Source organism: Eleutherodactylus coqui, chromosome 1 (assembly GCF_035609145.1).
Source record: "Eleutherodactylus coqui strain aEleCoq1 chromosome 1, aEleCoq1.hap1, whole genome shotgun sequence".
NCBI lineage: Eukaryota > Metazoa > Chordata > Amphibia > Anura > Eleutherodactylidae > Eleutherodactylus > Eleutherodactylus coqui.
The window spans coordinates 278,220,679-278,241,276 of NC_089837.1; the positions used below are offsets into that span (position 1 = coordinate 278,220,679).

General features: G+C 42.6%; 1 protein-coding gene across 3 annotated transcripts in view; it reads left to right on the forward strand.

Annotated features, from left to right (window-relative positions):
* SYNRG (synergin gamma) overlaps positions 1-20,389 on the forward strand; it is a 242,020-nt gene extending 221,631 nt beyond the window's left edge. Inside the window, exons 18-20 of one of the 3 annotated variants that reach the window (XM_066609193.1) lie at positions 9,725-9,835; positions 14,527-14,607; positions 19,872-20,389. In XM_066609193.1, coding sequence (XP_066465290.1) covers positions 9,725-9,835; positions 14,527-14,607; positions 19,872-20,003 — 324 coding nt within the window. In that variant the 3' untranslated portion in view covers positions 20,004-20,389. The remainder of the gene's footprint in view (positions 1-9,724; positions 9,836-14,526; positions 14,608-19,871) is intronic. The other 2 variants (XM_066609202.1, XM_066609210.1) reach the window with 2 other exon arrangements.
* The last annotated feature ends 209 nt before the right edge of the window (positions 20,390-20,598 follow it).

The following is a 20,598-nucleotide window of genomic DNA, read 5'->3' on the forward strand; positions in this document are numbered from 1 at the left end:
TATGTAAAGCCTTTACGGAGTTATGCTACGTTGAACGACGCATGTCATATTTCCAACATTTGGTTCCGTCACTAAGGCGCAAACAGGCTTTGTCACTAAGGGGTTAAGCTGCTTCCTAAACCTGATAAAGACCTGACTGATGCTAAATCATATAGTCCAATTTCTCTCATCAACACTGATTTAAAATTGATGAATTATGGCAGATCGTCTAGCTATCATCATGCCTCATATAATTTCCCCAATGCAGACAGAATTTACAAGAGGACGATCAGCTATTCCAAATATACGAAAAATTTTGACCGTCTTTGGTGATATCAAGTTACATCCGACAGCTCACCCTTCTCCGGCCCTTCTCACAATAGATGCGGAAAAGGCATTTGATGATGTCTCATGATCTTGACTAAGGGAGGTGATGAACAGGATGGACTTTAAAGGCCCCTATTCCTATTTGTTGAAGCTTTACTCATCTCCACAAGCTCAAATTAACACACCAGGCTTTCTATCCCAAAGATTCCTTTTTCAGAAAGGGACTAGACAAGGTTGTTCTCTATCGCCACTTTTAATCAATCTGGCAATTGAGCCACTGGCGTGAAAGCTAGAGGGCAATACTGGGATCGAGGGCATAAGGGTCCGGGGAAAAACCGTAAAAACCATGTTATTTGCGGATGATATCTTGTTAGCACTTTCCCGACCGAAATCGGATTTGCTGCGTGTCTTTGCCTTATTGATAGCTTTCGGGATACTGTCAGTGTTCAAAGTAAAGCCACTAAATGTGAATTATTGGATATCTCCCCCCGAGGCCAAATTACAGATGCAGATTTCAAAAGCTGTCCTGTCAGAATGGCCAAAACCCATATCAAATACCTGGGTAAAAAAATAGGTAAGAAGCCAGAGTCCCCTTACATATTGAATTATCCACCAACCATACTCAAAATTATAAAGGAGTTAGATTGCTGGCGCAATCTTCTGCTCTCCTTCATGGGCAGGTGCTACCTGATAAAAATGATTAGCTTTCCAAGACTTCTTTACCCATTGCAGACGATACCACTTTCACACAAACGACCGCACATAGCTTTGAATAAATTGATGCTTCCGAAAAGTAGAGGGGGACTTAATTTTGCAGACATTCGGTTATATAATGTGACTAGCCTCATGAGACACTCTTTGGACTGGCTACGGGGTTCCCATGACTACTTGAATACTGACCTAGAAGTTGAACTATTCCACCCATGGAGTCTAAATACCCTACTACACACAAGTTACACTAGTCTCCCAATAGAATGTAAATACTCCATTATGGCAAAGGACACCACAGCAGCCTGGAAAATAGCTCGCAGGGCCTACGGACTGTCGTTTAAAATCTCTAAACATGGATTTGTGGCAACATCCAGAATTTAAGGAGGGGAGAGAGAACAAAATGCTTGAACTATGGCTGCACAGAGGGCTTATGAAAGTTCACCATCTCTTTCACTCAGAATGCCCCAGATACAAGACCTTTAAAGAAATGTGTGAAGAATTTGGTTTACCCTTGTCCCACTTCCTACCGTTTACACAAGTACGCAGTTTCCTCCGAGAAAGACTAGTGGATATAGCCAAAGAAGTAATACTTAACCCAATTGATATCTTGGTTAAAAATTATTCTTATAAACACTCAATTTCAAAATTGTATACCAAATTTAGAGAGGCTTGGGGGATGAAGAATAACTCTAGGTTTTTTTAAAAATGGGCACGAGATCCAGAGTTGCCCGAGGGAATAATTGAGAATAATCTCCACCAGGGGGAGCCCAAGCAGAGACCCTGACGCCAGCTCCGTAGGGGCAAGGCTCAGGAACTTTGTGGACCAATGGGCCGCAATTTGCGAAGGCCCATGGATCCCAAAGATCCTACAGTGTAGGAAATCCGCAGCAAAATCCGTAATCCCAAATTAACCTTTGAAGCGGTTTTGCCGCAGAAGCAGTTCTTCTGCGGCAAAACCACAACGGAAAAACCCGCTGCAAATCAGCCCTGTGTGAACCCAGCCTTAGTCTAAATGTTTCATATTGTTTTATAATAGGGTGTTAAGATGGTTGGAGGGAGAGTAAGGGAGGGGGGTAAAGGGTAGAAATAAAATCTGGAAGGTGTTTGTATGGGCAAGGTAACACTTTTATACACAGGAAAATTTAAACTGGAAAGCTTAAGTGGATATCTAATATTGTACCAAAATGTATATTATGTGCCGAAAAGTTTATTGTAAATGCTATGACCTGCTCATGTATGTTCCTTCTTTTAAATGCTAATAAAAAAGAGTTTAAAAAGAAAAAGAAAAAACAAGAGTCAAATAAAATGAATATAAAGTTCATTTTTAAATATAGCGAAATCAATATAGAATTATTGGACATCCTTGTATCAGTCCAGAATCGACAGTTATGCATAGTGTTATAATATATCGATTATAAAAAATACATATTTACAGTATTTAACTACCTGCGGGTGTCCAATGCATCCCTATGGGGCGCGGATCACGCATGCGGGTGAAACACTGCGGATTTTAAATGTATTTTAGTCGTGGACATGAGGCCTAAGGAAAAAAAGAATCACAACACACATCCGTGACATGTAATTTGTGCGAATGCACAGTGCCACACAGCCCATACGCAGTCCCTGCTGGCAGAGCGTATGGGCTGTAATGTGTAAAACGTTGTGGGAGACCAGCAGCGTTTTACGCATACAGCCATGAGCACGAGCCCCCTATAGACAGTTTCTGCTCTTCAGAACAATCAGCAGTAGTAATGACAGTGTTTAAGACAGGGAAATGACTTTAAATTGCAATTTTTGTATCCAGAGGTAATCCTGTTTAATTTAGTAGATAAAGCATTGAAGAAAGAATGATCAGAATCATGTTGATCTTCTGCATAAAAGAACAAAGTAAAAAAAAATTATAATTTTATGATAGCGGGGAGAGAAAACGCATCAATTCTGCCATAGACTTTTTTTTTTTACAGCGTTATCATGCAGCATAAATGACACAGTACATTTTTTTTTTTTTGCGGGTCGGTACAATTACAACGATATTGAAATTCTTATATTTTTTCAGGTTTTTCCACTTTTCTGCAAAAAAAAAACATGTTTTTGGAAATTTTTTATTTTTCCATGGACGGAGCTCTATGAGGGCTTATTTTGTTGCGAGATGGGCTGTAGTTTTTATTGGTACCATTTTTGGGGGTACATCAGCTTTTTTTGATTACTTTTATTGGGTTTTTTGAGAGGTAAAATGCTAGAAATTAGTTTTTGGCAGTTTTTTTTACGCTTTTTGCCGTGCAGGATATTCAACTTATTGTACACGTCTTTACGGACATGACAATACGAAATATGTGAGATTTTCTTTTCTTTTTATGCTAATATGAGAAAAAGCACAAAAAACGTGTTGTTTTTTTTTAACCTTTTCCTTTTTTGTACATAATTTTTATTTATTTTTTGGGGGGTTTTATTTTTTCATTTGTGTCCCTGTGGGGGACTTGCATCATGTAACCAATGATCGCTATGATAAGGCATTGCAGGACTTCTCTCCTGCAACGCCTTATCGCTTTCTATAGCGATCATAAGCAGTGGTAATACAGGACGCCTGTAGGTGGCATCCTTTTACCATGGCAACCAGCCAGGCTCTCTGCGATTACATCGGTGACAGCCGGCTCCCGCTGCCGGATAGAAGAGATCTCGCGCTATCTACATGACGTAAGGGTACGTCGAGTTGTGGGAGGTACGCTGCTGCCATGACATACCTTTAAGTCCTGTGGAGGGAAGGGACTAAATTTAGCCCCTGGGACCTTTTAATTAGATCCAGTATTTTATGAAATCGGCAGCTTTTCGAAAGCACAAACCATGTATCTCATTCAGAGAGAATCTGATAGAATGGACTTCTATTGGTCAACCAATCGGGAAGTCATTACACATTCTGTGAAACATTTTATCAGTTGTAGGAGGGGTTTTGTAGTTCGTAACCTGTGTTTTTGATGTTTTTTTTAATATCGGTAAGATGGTCAGTTGTCTTCTTAAGAGATTCAGTGAGCATTAAATTTAACATGTTGAAGAAGTGTATAATAGCAATGTTGGTTTTCTTCGTTTTACAGGTTTGGAAGAGATTGATTAACCCCTTAGTGACCAAGCCTGTTTGCGCCTTAATGACCAGGCCAAATTTTGCAAATCTGACACGTGTCAATTGAGCATGGAAAAACACCAGAAAGGTTTTGCATATCCAAGCGATTCTGACATTGTTTTTTCGCCACATGTTGTATATCATTTAGGCGGAAAAAAAAGACCGATAGAATTTGTGTTTATTTATTAAAAGTGCCAAAATTGGGAAAATTTTGAAAAACTCGTCATTTTTTCACATTTCCAACTGCAATATCTCAAATATGTGCAAACATAATATAGAAATTTTTGCTAAGATATATATTTCCATCCGTTTACTTTATTTTGGGCGCACATTGGAAAAACTTTCGTTTTTTTTAACTATTTAGGAGACGTACAAATTTAACATTACTTTTCAGCATTTTGAGGAACACTTTGTTTTCCTACACCAAGCCAAGATTGGAAAGGCTCATAGGAGTCAAAATGATAGATACCCCCACAAATGACCCCATTTTAAAAACTACACCCCTTAACGTATTCACTGAGGGGTGTCATGAGTGTTTTAACCCCACAGTTTTTTTAGGAGTCAATGCAATTTAGAAGAGAAAAACTAAAATTTCATATTTTTGCAAATATGTCATTTTAAAGACAGGAATTTTTTCTATAGTACACATGAAAATGAGAATTTGCACCACAGAATGGATAAGCCTGTTTTTTCCCGTGCTCAGAAACATACCCATTGTGGCCCTAGTATTACGTCTGTATGCACAATGGGGCCCAAAATGAAAGGAGCAACCGGTGGCTTTCGGAACAGAAATTTTGCTTGAAGGAGATTTAGGCCCTATTGCACACTTGTAGAGCCATTGAGTGACCAAAACGATGGAGAACGCCCACAAGTGACCCTTTTTTGAAAAGTAGACCCCTTAACGAATTTATCTAGGGGCACAATGACTTTTTTGACTTCACAGTTTTTAAATGAATCTAAGCCAAGCCGAAGGAAAAAAATTACGATTTTCATTTTTTTGGTAATTCTGTCATTTTAAAAGCAGTTTTTTTTGTATAGCCCATATATGAATGAAGACTTGCACCCCAAAATGGATACCCCTGTTTGTCCTGTGTTCAGAAACATACCCATTGTGGCCCTAAGCGTATGTCTGGATGCACAATGGGGCCCAAAATGAAAGGAGCAACTGGTGGCTTTCGGAACAGAAATTTTGCTAGAGGGAGATTTAGGCCCTATTGCACACTTGTAGAGCCATTGAGTGACCAAAACGATGGAGAACCCCCACAAGTGACCCCATTTTGAAAAGTAGACCCCTTAACGAATTTATCTAGGGGTACGATGACTTTTTTGACTTCACAGTATTTGAATGAATCTAAGCAAAGCAGAAGGAAAAAATTACGATTTTCATTTTTTTGGGCAATTTTGTCAATTTAAAAACTGTTTTTTTTGTACAGTGTACATAGGAATGAAGACTTAAACCCCAAAATGGATACCCCCGTTTGTCCCGTGTTCAGAAACATACCCATTGTGGCCCTAATCTACTTAAAGGAAACATGGGTAGGCCTATAATGGAAGGAGCACCCGTTGGATTTCAGGGTACAACGGAATAAATTCCAGGCCCCATTGCCCACTTATAGAGCCATTGAGCGGCCAAAACCATAGAGAACCCCCACAAATGACCCCATTTTGAAAACTAGACCACTTAACGAATTCATCTAGGGGTGTACTGCGTATTTTGACCCCACAGTATTTGAATGAATCTAAGCAAAGCAGAAGGAAAAAATTACGATTTTCATTTTTTGGCAATTTTGTCAATTTAAAAACTGTTTTTTTTGTACAGTGTACATAGGAATGAAGACTTAAACCCCAAAATGGATACCCCTGTTTGTCCCGTGTTCAGAAACATATCCATTGTGGCCCTAATCTACTTACAGGACACATGGCTAGGCCCATAATGGAGGGAATGCCCGCTGGATTTCAGGGCAGAACTGAATAAATTCCAGGCCCCATTGCCCACTTATACGGAAAAAAAATTGACTTCCTAAAAATAATCCCCCCCACCCCCACCCCCCATTTTTTGGCATTCCCTAAGTATTAGATAAAGGTAATAATATAAACTGCGTTTTATGTCCGAAGACAGGGGTAATTACGGAGGCTGGTTGGGTTGGGCACATGGGGCAAGAAAACCGGGTATCCCCCCCCCCCTCTCTCTCTCTTTTTTGGGGGTATTTCGTAACCTCAGCGGCAGGTATGGGGTGTAAAAAGTGGCGCTCTGTGAGGCTTTGTAATCTTGCTGCGGTGCGGCGGTCTCACAGAGAAGGCGCTCAACAAGCTGCTCCTGGAACTGCATGAAGGCGAGCGTTCCCGGGGCTTCTTGTAAATTATGTGTTACAGGTAGTGGTCTGAATAACGCCGGGCTCACACGGCCGTATGTGAAATCCGCTTGCGGAGGCCCGCAGCGGATTCCAGCTGTGAGCCCGGCTGTGACCCTGCGTACGGCCGCGTGATGTACTGCGCATAACTGCATACTCACACAGACTGTCATGCGCAGTACACCGTTGTTTGTTTTTATTTCCCACGCCGTCGCTTAGAGATGACCCGGGTACCCGCAGCCCGTACACAATGTGTTTGCATATGGGCTGTGGGTATATCCGCGGTCATAGAGCACAAAGTAATTCCTCTCCGGTCATGTGTGACCGGCCTAATGTTAGATCGCTACTTTATCACGTGACCGGGGACCGCTCAGCGAGGCCACCGGTCACTGCTCCAAGCACTCAGCGATCGTTGGTCGCTGGGAGCAAGAAGGTTTAACATTTCCTGGGCTCCCCGACTCCTGCGAATGTGTCCGGCATTTTGCCGGCGGGCGCATGCGCAGCAGCCGGAAGGGTCCATGGAGGATAATCGCATCTGGATTCAAATACGGAAGCCTCCGAGAAGATGTTTCATCTCCTCTCACCAATCACATCGGTGAGGGGAGATGAAACTGCCACTTTTTTAAGAACTTTTACGTGATTGCCATTATGCATTCGAGAACGGCGATCACGTGACCAGTTACCTCACACCGCGGCTCCCCATGACCTCTCCAGGCTCTTGGCTACCTTTGGAAGCCAGGAGCAGGGAGATTTTAAATTTCTTGGGCAATATTTCACTTTTGCGCATGCGTCCGCCATCATGCTGACGGGCGCATGCGCAGAAGCTGGGGTAAGGTCTGCGGATCAATATCCCATCAGGGAACAAATCCGGGGACCTTGGGTACGTAATTTCATCCCCCCTTACAGATACAATCCGTAAGGGGAGATGAAACTTTAAAGGGGTTGTCCCGCGCCGAAACGGTTTTTTTTTTTTTTTTTTAACCCCCCCCCCCCGTTCGGCGCGAGACAACCCCGATGCAGGGGTTAAAAAAACAGCCCGCACAGCGCTTACCTGAATCCCGGCGGTCCGGCGTCTTCATACTTACCTGCTGAAGATGGCCGCCGGGATCCTCTGTCTCCGTGGACCGCAGGGCTTCTGTGCGGTCCATTGCCGATTCCACCCTCCTGATTGGCTGGAATCGGCACGTGACGGGGCGGAGCTACACGGAGCCCCATTGAGAAGATAAGAAGACCCGGACTGCGCAAGCGCGGCTAATTTGGCCATCGGAGGGCGAAAATTAGTCGGCACCATGGAGACGAGGACGCTAGCAACGGAGCAGGTAAGTATAAAACTTTTTATAACTTCTGTATGGCTCATAATTAATGCACAATGTACATTACAAAGTGCATTAATATGGCCATACAGAAGTGTATAGACCCACTTGCTGCCGCGGGACAACCCCTTTAACTTTATAAACTTTTAACTTTTTTTTTTTTACTTTTTAACTTTATATGATCACTGTTATCCGATGGATAACGGTGATCATATCACTGGTAACCGCATACAGCGGTCCCCAGTCATATCTCCCTGCACTCGGCTAACTGTGACAGCCGGGTGCAGGGAGATTTTGAATTTGCCGGGCTCGCCGGCCTTCTGCGCATGCGCGCCACATCGGCACATCGCAGAAGCCAGCGGGGGGTCCGGAGACCGTCCGGAGGACATGGAGGAAGCGGGGTGAGTATTTTCACCTCCCCTCATGGATCCGATCCATGAGGGGAGGTGAAACTTTTCTTTTTTTACACTTTTCTTTACTTTTCTGCGATCGCCGTTATCCATTGTATAACGGCGATCGCGGTATCGTGGACCGCTCACCGCAGTCCCCGCTGACACCTCCTGCCTCCCGTCTACCTACCGGAGCCGGGAGCCAGGAGATTTTAAATTTCCCGCGCCGCCGGGCCTTCTGCGCATGCGGCTGACGGAATGCCGCCTGGCGCGCATGCGCAGAAGGACGGCTACGGGGCCCGGAGCATCAGGAGAGCGGGGAGCAGCGTGCCGGACCCGGGTGAGTAATTTCAGCTGCCCCGATGGATCCGATCCATGAGGGCAGCTGAATATGTAACTTTTTTTCAATTTTTATTTACTTTTTTGCAATCGGCGCTATCCATTGGATAGCGCCGATCGCAATGCCGGGGGGGGGGTCCGTACAGCCCGGAATGACAGCTCCATGCTGTCGGCCACCTGCGGACACCGACAGCATGGAGCTGTCACGTCCACAGGCCGAGGGGCTTTATTCTCTGCAGGACACATGTTTTTACGTCCTCAGAGAATAAAGCCCACTTCGGGAGGACGTAAAAACACTATGGGCTGGTCGTTAAGGGGTTAAAGAATGGTGAAGATAGACTTAAAATGTTGGGAAAGAAGCAAAGAGAAAGAAACACATTAGCAGCTCTTGGTCTGAAGGACCTCAATGATTTAAGTGTGTTTTTATAACCCTTTAAAGTATTCTCTCTATGTGGTGGTGTTTGGTTACTAGGTGACAGCCTGCCGTCCAAATACCTAGGACGTCATGATGTGTGCATCATATTTAGGCTTGAAGAAGCGTCAAATGACATGTCATAGCTGTTGCGTTTTCTTTACTCTCTCCCCGTGTGGTGTTTTAATGCCCGTGAATTACTGCTGTTGTCAAGATCTTTTACTGGTGAGTGCCACATATGCACATCTTTGACTGCCTACATATAGGACCTCATCTTAATCTATCAACACACAAAGCTCCTCAAACGTATTCAGAAAAGTTGAGGAAGCCAGCTCATAATGGCTCTCATACATCAATCTAAAGCTGAGGTCCTGCGTTAAAGTCTCACTGAGGACAATATCTGCATGGACTTTCTCTTTTTTCTCCCTTTTTGTGTGCTTTCCTCAAGGAACTGTGGTGTCTTCCAACACTCCAAAAACATACAGATATGTGAATATAGATTGTAAGCCCCAAAGGTAACTCATACCAATATTAAGTGATGGAAAGTGCTGCGTAATATGCATGCACGGCGGTGGCTTAGATTCCCTTTAAAACTGTACTGTGTATTGTTTGCATAATTCTTTAGTTGAATAAGGGTTTGTTCACATCTACATCTTGAATTCTGTTAAAAAAACAGGATGAAATAGTGCTGCGTACGCATTTTGTTCTGTAAATTGCCGGCTGAATTGGCATCGATTTTTGCGCAATGGTTGTAAATAATTTTTTGACTGGTTTTCTTCTTCCTACAGCCAGATGAAAGTGCATTGGATTTTGCTTCTTGTATGCTGCGACCAGGAATAAAAAATGCTCAAGAATTAGCATGTGGCGTGTGTTTGCTAAATGTTGACTCTAGAAGCAAGGTATGTAAACAGACCATCTAGCCGGGTACCAGTTGTAGATGTAATGCTTTACCTCTTCCTGTTTGTAGTTTTTTTTTTATTTTCTTTTTTGTTTGCCATTTTTCATTCCAAGAACCATAGCTTTTCTGCAAACAGCTTTATGAGTTGTTTTTTTGTGTGTTTTTGACATATTATGTATTAAAAACATTAAAACCCTTTTAGTTGGGGCAAATGGGGAAACAATGCAATTCCATCTTTTGATTTTTGGGTTTCATTTTTATGGCATTAACAGAGCATTTAAAATTTCATGTTAAGACTATTCTATGGTCTGAAGGACACCAGTGATACTGTTTTTTTTTGTTTTGTTTTTTAAAGGCCAGTCTGGGGAAACTATTTATTTTCCCAGGGAGCAATTGGTATACAGGGCATATTGCTTATTGATCTCTTCTTTGAGAGAACTGATCTGGTGCAGTCCCCTGGCATCCCACGTGACCTACTGTACATCTACACTCATTGTCAAAAAAAGAAAAATAAAGCACCTAGCAGTTTTTGGAATCTAATGAAACTTTTTAGGTGTGATTGTAATAGTGATATAAATAACTGATTACAATATCACAGCAAAAGAATAATTTATTGCAGAAAACTGAACACTTGAAGGGAGGCTCTAGTGCCTTGTTGAACCACATCTAGCTTGGATGAAAGATGTGATACAAGCAGGACTGGAGGCACACAGATTCCATATGGTATCCTGCAGCATTTAGGTCCACATTTGCTGTTACTGAGCCACTAGGTCTTGCAAACTCACAGGCTGTTGAAGTTGGCATCCCAGATGGTCCCATACATGTTCTATTGGCGATTAAATCTGGTGACCAAACAGGCCACAGAAGTGTGGAAATGTTGTGGAGACATGTTGGGAGGGCTGTGAGCGGGACAGCTCCCTGCTGTCTGCTGACGGAGGTAACCTAGTATGTTAGGTGGAGTGAAGACAATGTCTATCTAGCTCAGCCTTTTTCAACTACCCCACCTTGTTGGTCCAAAGAAAGGCAAAAAAAAAAAACGAGCCAATTCCGCTCATTTGGAGGAAAAAAAAGTTCCTCCCAACTCCATAATGGCAGTCAGAGTAAAACCTGCATCAACATTTGAGATCAACAACCCCGCTGGTCACCTAATGTATATATCCTGTAATATCATAGCACTCTAAAAGATGTCTAGTCCCTCCTTAAACTCCTCTATCGATTTTTGCCATCACCACGTCCTCAGGCACATTCCACAGTCTCACTGCTCTTACAGTTAAGAACCCCCTTCTTTTCAGGTGATGAAACCTGCTTTCTTGTAGATGTAGAGGATGCCTTCTTGTTACCATCACAGTCCAGGGTATAAACAGATCATGGGAGAGATCCTTGTATTGTCCCCTAATGTATTTATTAGAGATGAGCGAGCACCCAAATGCTCGCGAGGGTCCTCGTTATTCAAGTCAAGCTTTTCATAAAATTCGAGAGCTCTAGTCGAGTAACGAAATCCATTAACTACAATGGGAGACTCGAGCATTTTTGTATGTGGGCCGCCGGGTCTCGAGCTTTTGGGGGGGGGGGGGGTTGTGTGTCTCTCTCTCTCTTTCTCCCCCTCCCCCTCCCCAAAAAATTTGCCGTGTGTGCTGCGGCAGGGAGGGGACAGGCACATCGCAGCAGGGTGGAGCCAAAAACTGGGGCGTGGTCGAACACGGCGTGATGCTCGTTCGAGTAACGAGCACCATCGAGTATGCTAATACTCGAACGAGCATCAAGCTCAGCAGAGTACGTTCGCTCAACTCTAGTATTTATACATAGTTATTTGATCACCCCTTAGCCGTCTTTTTTCTAAAGTGAATAATCCCGATTTTGATAGCCTCTCCAGGTATTCCAGTCTTTTCATTCCGTTTATTAATTTAGTTGCCCTTCTTTGAACCCCCGCAAGCTCTGCAAAATCTTTCCAGAACACGGGTGTTTAGAACTGTACACAGTATTCCATGTGGGGCCTGAGAAGTGCCTTTTATAGTGGAAGAATAATGTTCTCGTCCCTCGCCTCTATACCTCTTTTAATGCACCCCAAGACTTTATTTGCTTTCGCAGCAGCCGGCAGCCTGGAGCTCTTATGACGGGCCGCGAAATGCGACCCCTGTAAAGTAAATCAAAAGTGAAAAAAGTTAGTTTCACAGATAGAATCCATGAGGGGAGCTGAAACTACTCACCTTCGTCCTTCGCGATCTCCCTTCCAGGACCTAACACTGTCTTCTGCACATGCGCACCAGACGCAAAAATCTCCCTGCTCCCGGCTAGCAAGAGTAGCTGAGAGTAGGGAGATGTCATTGCATACCGCGGTCCCTCCTCTCCTCGCTACCAAAGGCAGACGAGTGACTAGAGGCCCCATTGAGCGGTCCCCGATCACGTGATATAAAGGTAGCGCAAGTCTAACACAACCGGATAAGAATTGCGGATTCTGTATGCGTTTGATCCACGGTAATATGCAGATCAATCAAATGTATTGGTTACACAGTTCCACATTAGCAGGTCAGAATTACGTAATCCACTCACAGAAAGGAGAATACAGCATGTTCTATTTTACTCTGGATATCCAAAACAAAGAGCCCGTCGCGGATATACCTGCAGCCCATACACAACTACATCGTGCACGGCTCACAGCTGGGATCCACTGCAGGCCTCCACAAGCAGATTCCACATTTGGCTGTGTGAGGCCAGCATTATTCAAATCGCTACCTGTAATACATAATTTCCAAGAAGTTTCTTTGCATCCAGATGACTGAAAAGCAGCAATTTTGGCATGGTATTTTTTTCTTTTCTTTTTGTGTATATAGTGTCGAAGTCGTACTTGGGCCAATGAGCAAAACAAAGACATGAATGTTTTAAAATCAAATTAATTTCTTGACAACACATAAGGCGAAAGTGTTAAATATTGTAAAGAGGAAGGATCAATGTACCTAACAAGAAGAGTCCGACCTTTGTATGACATTATTTGGCGATGCAATAGCGCCGCCCTCTCAAGGTACTGAAATCACTGCGCGACTAAAAATTAGGGCATCTATACAGTCCACAATGCTAACATGTCTTGTGAGGTGTCGTTTGATTCATCACAAGTTCTACAAGTATACCATGAAAAAAAGCAAATAATGAACATTTGAGAAAAGTTTGGTGCGGTGAAGTACGAAAAACGTATTTTGCAAAATGTTGTGACGTGGCTAATAAATGGCTTCAAAATTTAAAAAAAAGGCATTTGAGAGGATAGAGAGGCTTGTGAGAATTATAAAGGAAGTCCCCGGGAACACTCGGCTTCCAGGAATTCTAGGAGCAGCTTGTTGAACGTCTTCTATGTGAGGCCGCTGCACCTCCACAAGCTTGTGAAGCCTCACAGAGCACCATTTTTTGCACCCCATCCCTGCCACTGAGGTCAAGAAATACACCCCCTCCCCCCCCCCCCCCCCCCCCAAAAAAAAAAGTGTTGGGTTTGCAGCAAGCATGGGAGGAGGGATGCCCCATGTGCCCAATCCAACTAGGCCTCTGAACCCGTTTTCAGACATACCACACAGTTTACATTATTACTTTTATCTAAGATTTAGGGAATGCCGAAAAGGATGGGGCAGTGGGATTATTTTTAGGCAGTCAATTTTCTTTCTGTACAAGTAAGCAGTTGGGCCTGGAATTTATTCAGTTGTACACCAAAAAATTAATCTGCATATGTGGAAAAAGAGCTCTACATATGTGGAAAAAAAGCCTTTTTATTGACCGCTTTTAGAGCCTCAGGTGACAAGATTGTTCATCTAGCAGCAATAAAGTGGCAGCATCAGTGGTGTAATAAGCAAAAAAGAGGTTTATTGCTCCATAAAAATGGCGACGTTTCGGCTAGGTGAGTCTTTATCAAGCCTGATAACGGAACATACCTGGGGCTGAAGGTCCACAGCCCCACAGGGGTGGCTCTGCATTTTTCCTCACTGGAACCTCTGCATGTGCTGTGCATTACTAAGGAGTGCTGCGGGACTTTCTCTATACAAGATCGTTCATCTAATGACACCACAACTCTAATCATTTGCATATCTGCCAGAGATTTAACTGCAGGCAAACCATTATTTCTAGGTGCTTGATTATTTCTGACAAAGAGTGTAGTTGGATCTTCCAGGAGACCGTAAAGGTCCATTTAGATGGGACGAATGTCGGGCAAACGATGCCTGACACTCCTTGCTGCGTGTCCTCGCTCCCATGCTGTTGCACAGGAACTAGTTGCGCTGGCTCACTCACAGAGTGGCCGGCAGGGAGGCTGCAGGAGATTTTCTTCTCGTGCTCCCCTGCCCCTCTCCATTGACTTAACATAGCGGCCGTTCAATACTGAACAGCTTCTATTTACACTGAACGATGAGCGGTTAGCTCATCGTCGATCATTTATGCAGCATAAACGATGGATGATGAGCTGATCGCTCAGTGTAAATAGCAGTCCTTCAGTATTGAACAGCTGCTATGTTAATTCAATGGAGAAGGGCGGGGAGTGCGAGAAGAGAAATCTCTTGCAGCCTCCCTTCTGTGAGCCAGCGATACTAGCTCCCCTGCAGCAGCTAGAGAGCGAGTATGTGCAGGGACGGCCTTAAGTCACTGTCTCTAATCATTTCTATGAGAATTATGCTGCATCTCTCATAGGAACAAATTGAAAAAGTCACTTATCCACTGCAGATCCCAGAGAATTCATGTAGCCGCAGTGAACGTCACTTGAAACAACAGGAGACTGGTGTGCCTCTGAGAATGAAGGGATCAGTAAGTATATTATATCCCCCAGTATACCCTAGATGCCTTTTGCACCCGGGGAAGACAAAACAAAAGTTCCTCTGGAGTTGTCCTTTAAGGTAAAAAATTATTTGGTTTGTGTCCCCAAATTCAGCATGTCTTAAATTTTTGTTTTTTTAAACCTTTCTGTCAGTGGGACAGTGTGACAACATGTTCTTTATGGAGCAAGCTACAGTTTTTATTGATACCATTTTAGAGTATATACAACTTTTTTTAGTCTCTGTTTTATAGTGTTCACTGTGGATGAGGGGAAAAAAGAGAATAGGGGGTGCATGCGCAGACCAGCTGTGCGGCACGAGCACGCTGAAGCGGCCCCATTCAACGGGACAGAAGAGGGCAGACTGTGCAAGCGCGTCTAATCAAGGAGAAGGATTCGGCCGGCGCCAGGGAGACGGGGACGCCAACACAGGGGGAGGACCCCCTGTAGTTAAAGGGGTTGTCCCGCGCCGAAACGGGTTTTTTTTTTTTCCAACAGCCCCCCCGTTCGGCGCGAGACAAACCCGATGCAGGGACCTAAAAAAAAATCCGCACAGCGCTTACCTGACTTCTTACTTACCGGTTGAAGATGGCCGCCGGGGTCTTCTCCCTCGGTGGACCGCAGGGCTTCTGTGTGGTCCATTGCCGATTCCAGCCTCCTGATTGGCTGGAATCGGCACGTGACGGGGCGGAGCTACCAGGAGCCGCTCTCAGGCACGAGCGGCCCCATTGAGAAAAGAAGAAGACCCGGACTGCGCAAGCGCGTCTAATCTAGCGATTAGACGCTGAAAATTAGACGGCACCATGGAGACGAGGACGCTAGCAACGGAACATGTACAGTTAGGGCCAGAAATATTTGGACAGTAACACAATTTTCGCGAGTTGGGCTCTGCATGCCACCGCATTGGATTTGAAATGAAGCCTCTACAACAGAATTCAAGTGCAGATTGTAACGTTTAATTTAAAGGGTTGAACAAAAATATCTGATAGAAAATGTAGGAATTGTACACATTTCTTTACAAACACTCGACATTTTAGGAGCTCAAAAGTAATTGGACAAATAAACATAACCCAAACAAAATATTTTTTTTTCAATATTTTGTTGCGAATCCTTTGGAGGCAATCACTGCCTTAAGTCTGGAACCCATGGACGTCACCAAACGCTGGGTTTCCTCCTTCTTAATGCTTTGCCAGGCCTTTACAGCCGCAGCCTCCAGGTCTTGCTTGTTTGTGGGTCTTTCCGTCTGAAGTCTGGATTTGAGCAAGTGAAATGCATGCTCAATTGGGTTAAGATCTGGTGATTGACTTGGCCATTGCAGAATGTTCCACTTTTTTGCACTCATGAACTCCTGGGTAGCTTTGGCTGTATGCTTGGGGTCATTGTCCATCTGTACTGTGAAGCGCCGTCCGATCAATTTTGCAGCATTTGGCTGAATCTGGGCTGAAAGTATATCCCGGTACACTTCAGAATTCATCCGGCTACTCTTGTCTGCTGTTATGTCATCAATAAACACAAGTGACCCAGTGCCATTGAAAGCCATGCATGCCCATGCCATCACGTTGCCTCCACCATGTTTTACAGAGGATGTGGTGTGCCTTGGATCATGTGCCGTTCCCTTTCTTCTCCAAACTTTTTTCTTCCCATCATTCTGGTACAGGTTGATCTTTGTCTCATCTGTCCATAGAATACTTTTCCAGAACTGGGCTGGCTGGCTTCTTGAGGTGTTTTTCAGCAAATTTAACTCTGGCCTGTCTATTTTTGGAATTGATGAATGGTTTGCATCTAGATGTGAACCCTTTGTATTTACTTTCATGGAGTCTTCTCTTTACTGTTGACTTAGAGACAGATACACCTACTTCCCTGAGAGTGTTCTGGACTTCAGTTGATGTTGTGAACGGGTTCTTCTTCACCAAAGAAAGTATGCGGCGATCATCCACCACCGTTGTCTTCCGTGGACGCCCAGGCCTTTTTGAGTTCCCAAGCTCACCAGTGAATTCCTTTTTTCTCAGAATGTACCCGACTGTTGATTTTGCTACTCCAAGCATGTCTGCTATCTCTCTGATGGATTTTTTCTTTTTTTTCAGCCTCAGGATGTTCTGCTTCACCTCAATTGAGAGTTCCTTTGACCGCATGTTGTCTGGTCACAGCAACAGCTTCCAAATCCAAAACCACACACCTGGAATCAACCCCAGACCTTTTAACTACTTAATTGATTACAGGTTAACGAGGGAGACGCCTTCTGAGTTAATTGCAGCCCTTAGAGTCCATTGTCCAATTACTTTTGGTCCCTTGAAAAAGAGGAGGCTATGCATTACAGAGCTATGATTCCTAAACCCTTTCTCCGATTTGGATGTGGAAACTCTCATATTGCAGCTGGGAGTGTGCACTTTCAGCCCATATTATATATATAATTGTATTTCTGAACATGTTTTTGTAAACAGCTAAAATAACAAAACTTGTGTCACTGTCCAAATATTTCTGGCCCTAACTGTAAGTGAATAACTTCTGATAACTTCTGTATGGCTCATAATTAATGCACAATGTACATTACAAAGTGCATTAATATGGCCATACAGAAGTGTATAGACCCACTTGCTTTCGCGGGACAACCCCTTTAAGTATATAACCTCTGTATGGCCAATATTTAATGCACGATGTATATTACAAAGTGCATTTATATGGCCATACAGAAGTGTTTAACTTCACTTGCTTTTGCAGTACAACCCCTTTAAGAACCAGGCTTTTTTGTACCTTAAGGATCAGACACTTTTTAGGGATTTTTCCCATGTGGGGGTTTAACTGTCCTATTTTTTTCCTTCAACTACCAAAACTATTTTTGCTGCTTTTTTTTCCATATATGAATATTTTTTTAAATGTCTTTTTCACTGACTGCGTTTTCTGTTTTTTAGTTTTGTTGGGGGTAAAAAGCTAAGAAAATTATTTTTTTTAACATTTATAGTTACGTTTTTTTAAAATTTAGCATATTTACTCTAAAAATAAAATATGGGAATGGGTTCCTCATATTGTTTCGGATGTTTTGATATATAATCTGTATGGTTTTGGATTACAGGGCGCATACGGTTGGCGTCGGCTTTGGGTTATTTTCCTTTTTTTCATGTATATACTTTTATTTTAAAGATAACAGAAACGTGGTAGCATAAATGGTAAATTTCCAATAAAACAAGCTTTTTATTTTTCCATGTTCATAAAAAGCAAGCTACATTTGGGCCACCAATGGCCTTTTATTTTATTCTGTTATTTTGTTCTACTTATTTAAGTAATTATTTTTTTACTATGTTCCCCATGACGTCAAATAAGACCTCTGGGGGACATTAACATGCTTTTTTTTCATTTGACACTTTTCCACTGTAGCTGTGGCATCCATATGAGCTGCAGTTACAGGGGAAAAAAACATCCCCTGTAGTGACAGTCACTTGCAGAGCTAATGAGAGTCTGCTGGGACCTTGTAGCTCTGCAGTGCCAGGGGACCTGGTGGTCCCGTGACCGCCGTCTCGCGTAGTGAAGGAAACACTTTCACTTTTTAGTACTCATTGAGCGTCTTGTACTCGAGAAAGGAGAAGGCAGAAGGGGTTAAAAACCACTCCTGCCTTTTCCTTCGGGTTCTCAGCTGTGACTAACAGCTGACAACCCAACCTGCTTTTGGTTGATTGCAGAAGCAGGGGCTTTAATCACCCACCTCATTTTTACTATTGGCTAGGATTAAAGCCCAGGACCAAGCTCCGTAAATTTACAGCGCTCTGTCCATAATGGGTTAAATAACCCTAATGAATCCAATCAAATGCCTTTTCTGCATCTAGGACTAGGAATAAAGAAGCTGTGTAAATGAGATTCAGTATCTAGCGACTTCCATCAGGAGCCTGTTTCTGTGGGATTTGCAGCAACCAACGTTGGAAGAATAGAAGAGAGTCGGATACTGAGGATCTTAGCATAAATTTTTACATCCATATTCAATAGGGAAAAAGGATACGATTTCGCTGGAAAAAGAAGATTCTTTGGCAGGTTTGGGTAGAGGGACAATAAGGGCCTTTTAACATTTCTGAGGGCAAGAAGGCCTTATCCATTGCCTCATTAAAAACACTGTCTCTAGATAGGGGGCCAGAAGGGAAGAGTATTTTTTGTAATAGCCATTAGAGAAGATGTCTGTGCCCAGAGATTTGAGAGGTTTTAAGGTTTTGATGGCTTCTGGAAATTCAGACCTAAAGATCGGTGTAGAATGAGAGGCTAATTAGTCAGGTGACAGACATGGTAGAATAATGTTCTGGAGAAAATTTAAAATTTCTTTCAACTGGGGTTGATGCGTATTTGTATTTTTCAGAGTATAGAGAGAAGAATAATATAAAGCAAATGCATTAGCAATTTCTTGGGGATGAGTAAATTTATGCCCGCCTAAAAGAAATCTAAGCTTTTCCTTAGATTTAAGAATTTTAAGTTTGGCCAATAGCGCCCCAGTATGGTTAGCATGTGTGTAAAAACGCATATTCATTTTTTTTAAAACAGTGTGCCCATCGTGCCCTTACCATGCACTCTTCATGCATTGCTGACTTCAGGTCATCATGAAATCCGTCGTCCCTGATGAGAGGGACGGTGGGCAGCACTGATATCAGTGTATGCATCTTGCTGCCCGCAGCAGAACAAAAGCAATGTATTTAGAGAACAAACCAACCGCTGTTCTCTAAAAACATGAAGATGAAGCTAGTTAGCTACTAATGGGTTGATTAGCCCATTAGTACTTAATGCAAAATGATTACTCAAAGCTGTCTGTTTCTGATGAACTTTGAGCGATCATCTTTGTGTGTAAATGGACCTTTACATCATCAACCGCTTCAAAGTGATTTTTTTTTTGTAGTGTAGAATGATCAGTTTCCCATGTCTCTTCTTCAGTCTATCTCTATTGTTCTAATGTAAATCTTGTCTTTTGTATTCTTGTCTTTTGAAGACACTCTTGCTTGATAGGAAGGACAGGATGTCAGTTGAAAAAGCCCAAAGTACTCATTTAAGTCTTCACTTATCCCTGCACTATGGATATTCAACATGCTCAATAAAACACAAGATCAGTACAATTGTTTGTGTTTTCAGTTAGACGATGCTTGTATATAATTGTGACTTTGAAAACCTGATTTACGTATTTTCTGGTGATATATTCCTGTTAAGTGACTTTTAGATTGTAGATTTGAGATTGTATGGCTTTGTAGGTTGAGATTGTATGGCTTTACTAATTTGTGCTTTATTTTCTCAGGCATTTAATTCAGAAACGGATCATTTTAAACTTTCCTATGGTGGCCACCAGTACCATGCAAGCTGTGCAAATTTCTGGATTAACTGCGTTGAACCTAAACCTCCTGGTCTTTTACTGCCAGATTTATTGTAATTTATAGTGACTGTTTTAATACTTGGCAGAGTTATGACTACATACCACCTTATGAGATCTCTAGAAAGTAAGAATGGATACGAAGAGTAAATGAAAAACTACATGGCACTGCCAGTTTTATAACAGACTTGCATTCCTTTTACTTCTGCATAATACTTGTAAACATTTTAATGTGTTGTTTTATTTATTTACCACTGTTACATGAAGTAATGCTGGAGAGATGTATGGAATTTGTAGAAATTCAACATGTATAAGGATAAGTAAATGATAATTGAAGCAGAAATATGGTGAAAATTAGTTTTTAATCTTTTGTCTTTAGTTGCTAGAGGACACCTGTTGTGTTGTGATCAAACATAATTAAAGAGGTTTCCATCTAAATCAGAATGTAGACCAATGTATAAAGCATCTTGTGCACATCGAAAACTCTTAGTTTTGGTGAATGCCAGGGGATGTCTGAATGAATGAATGAATGAATGCAGCGCACTCATAACTAAGTCTGCTGTATTTTCTTCTCAGTTACCAAATGGCACAATATTTTTATGCTGTTGGGTATAACAACTCGACTGCCCTAATGTGCTGCCCCGCACTTTAAAAG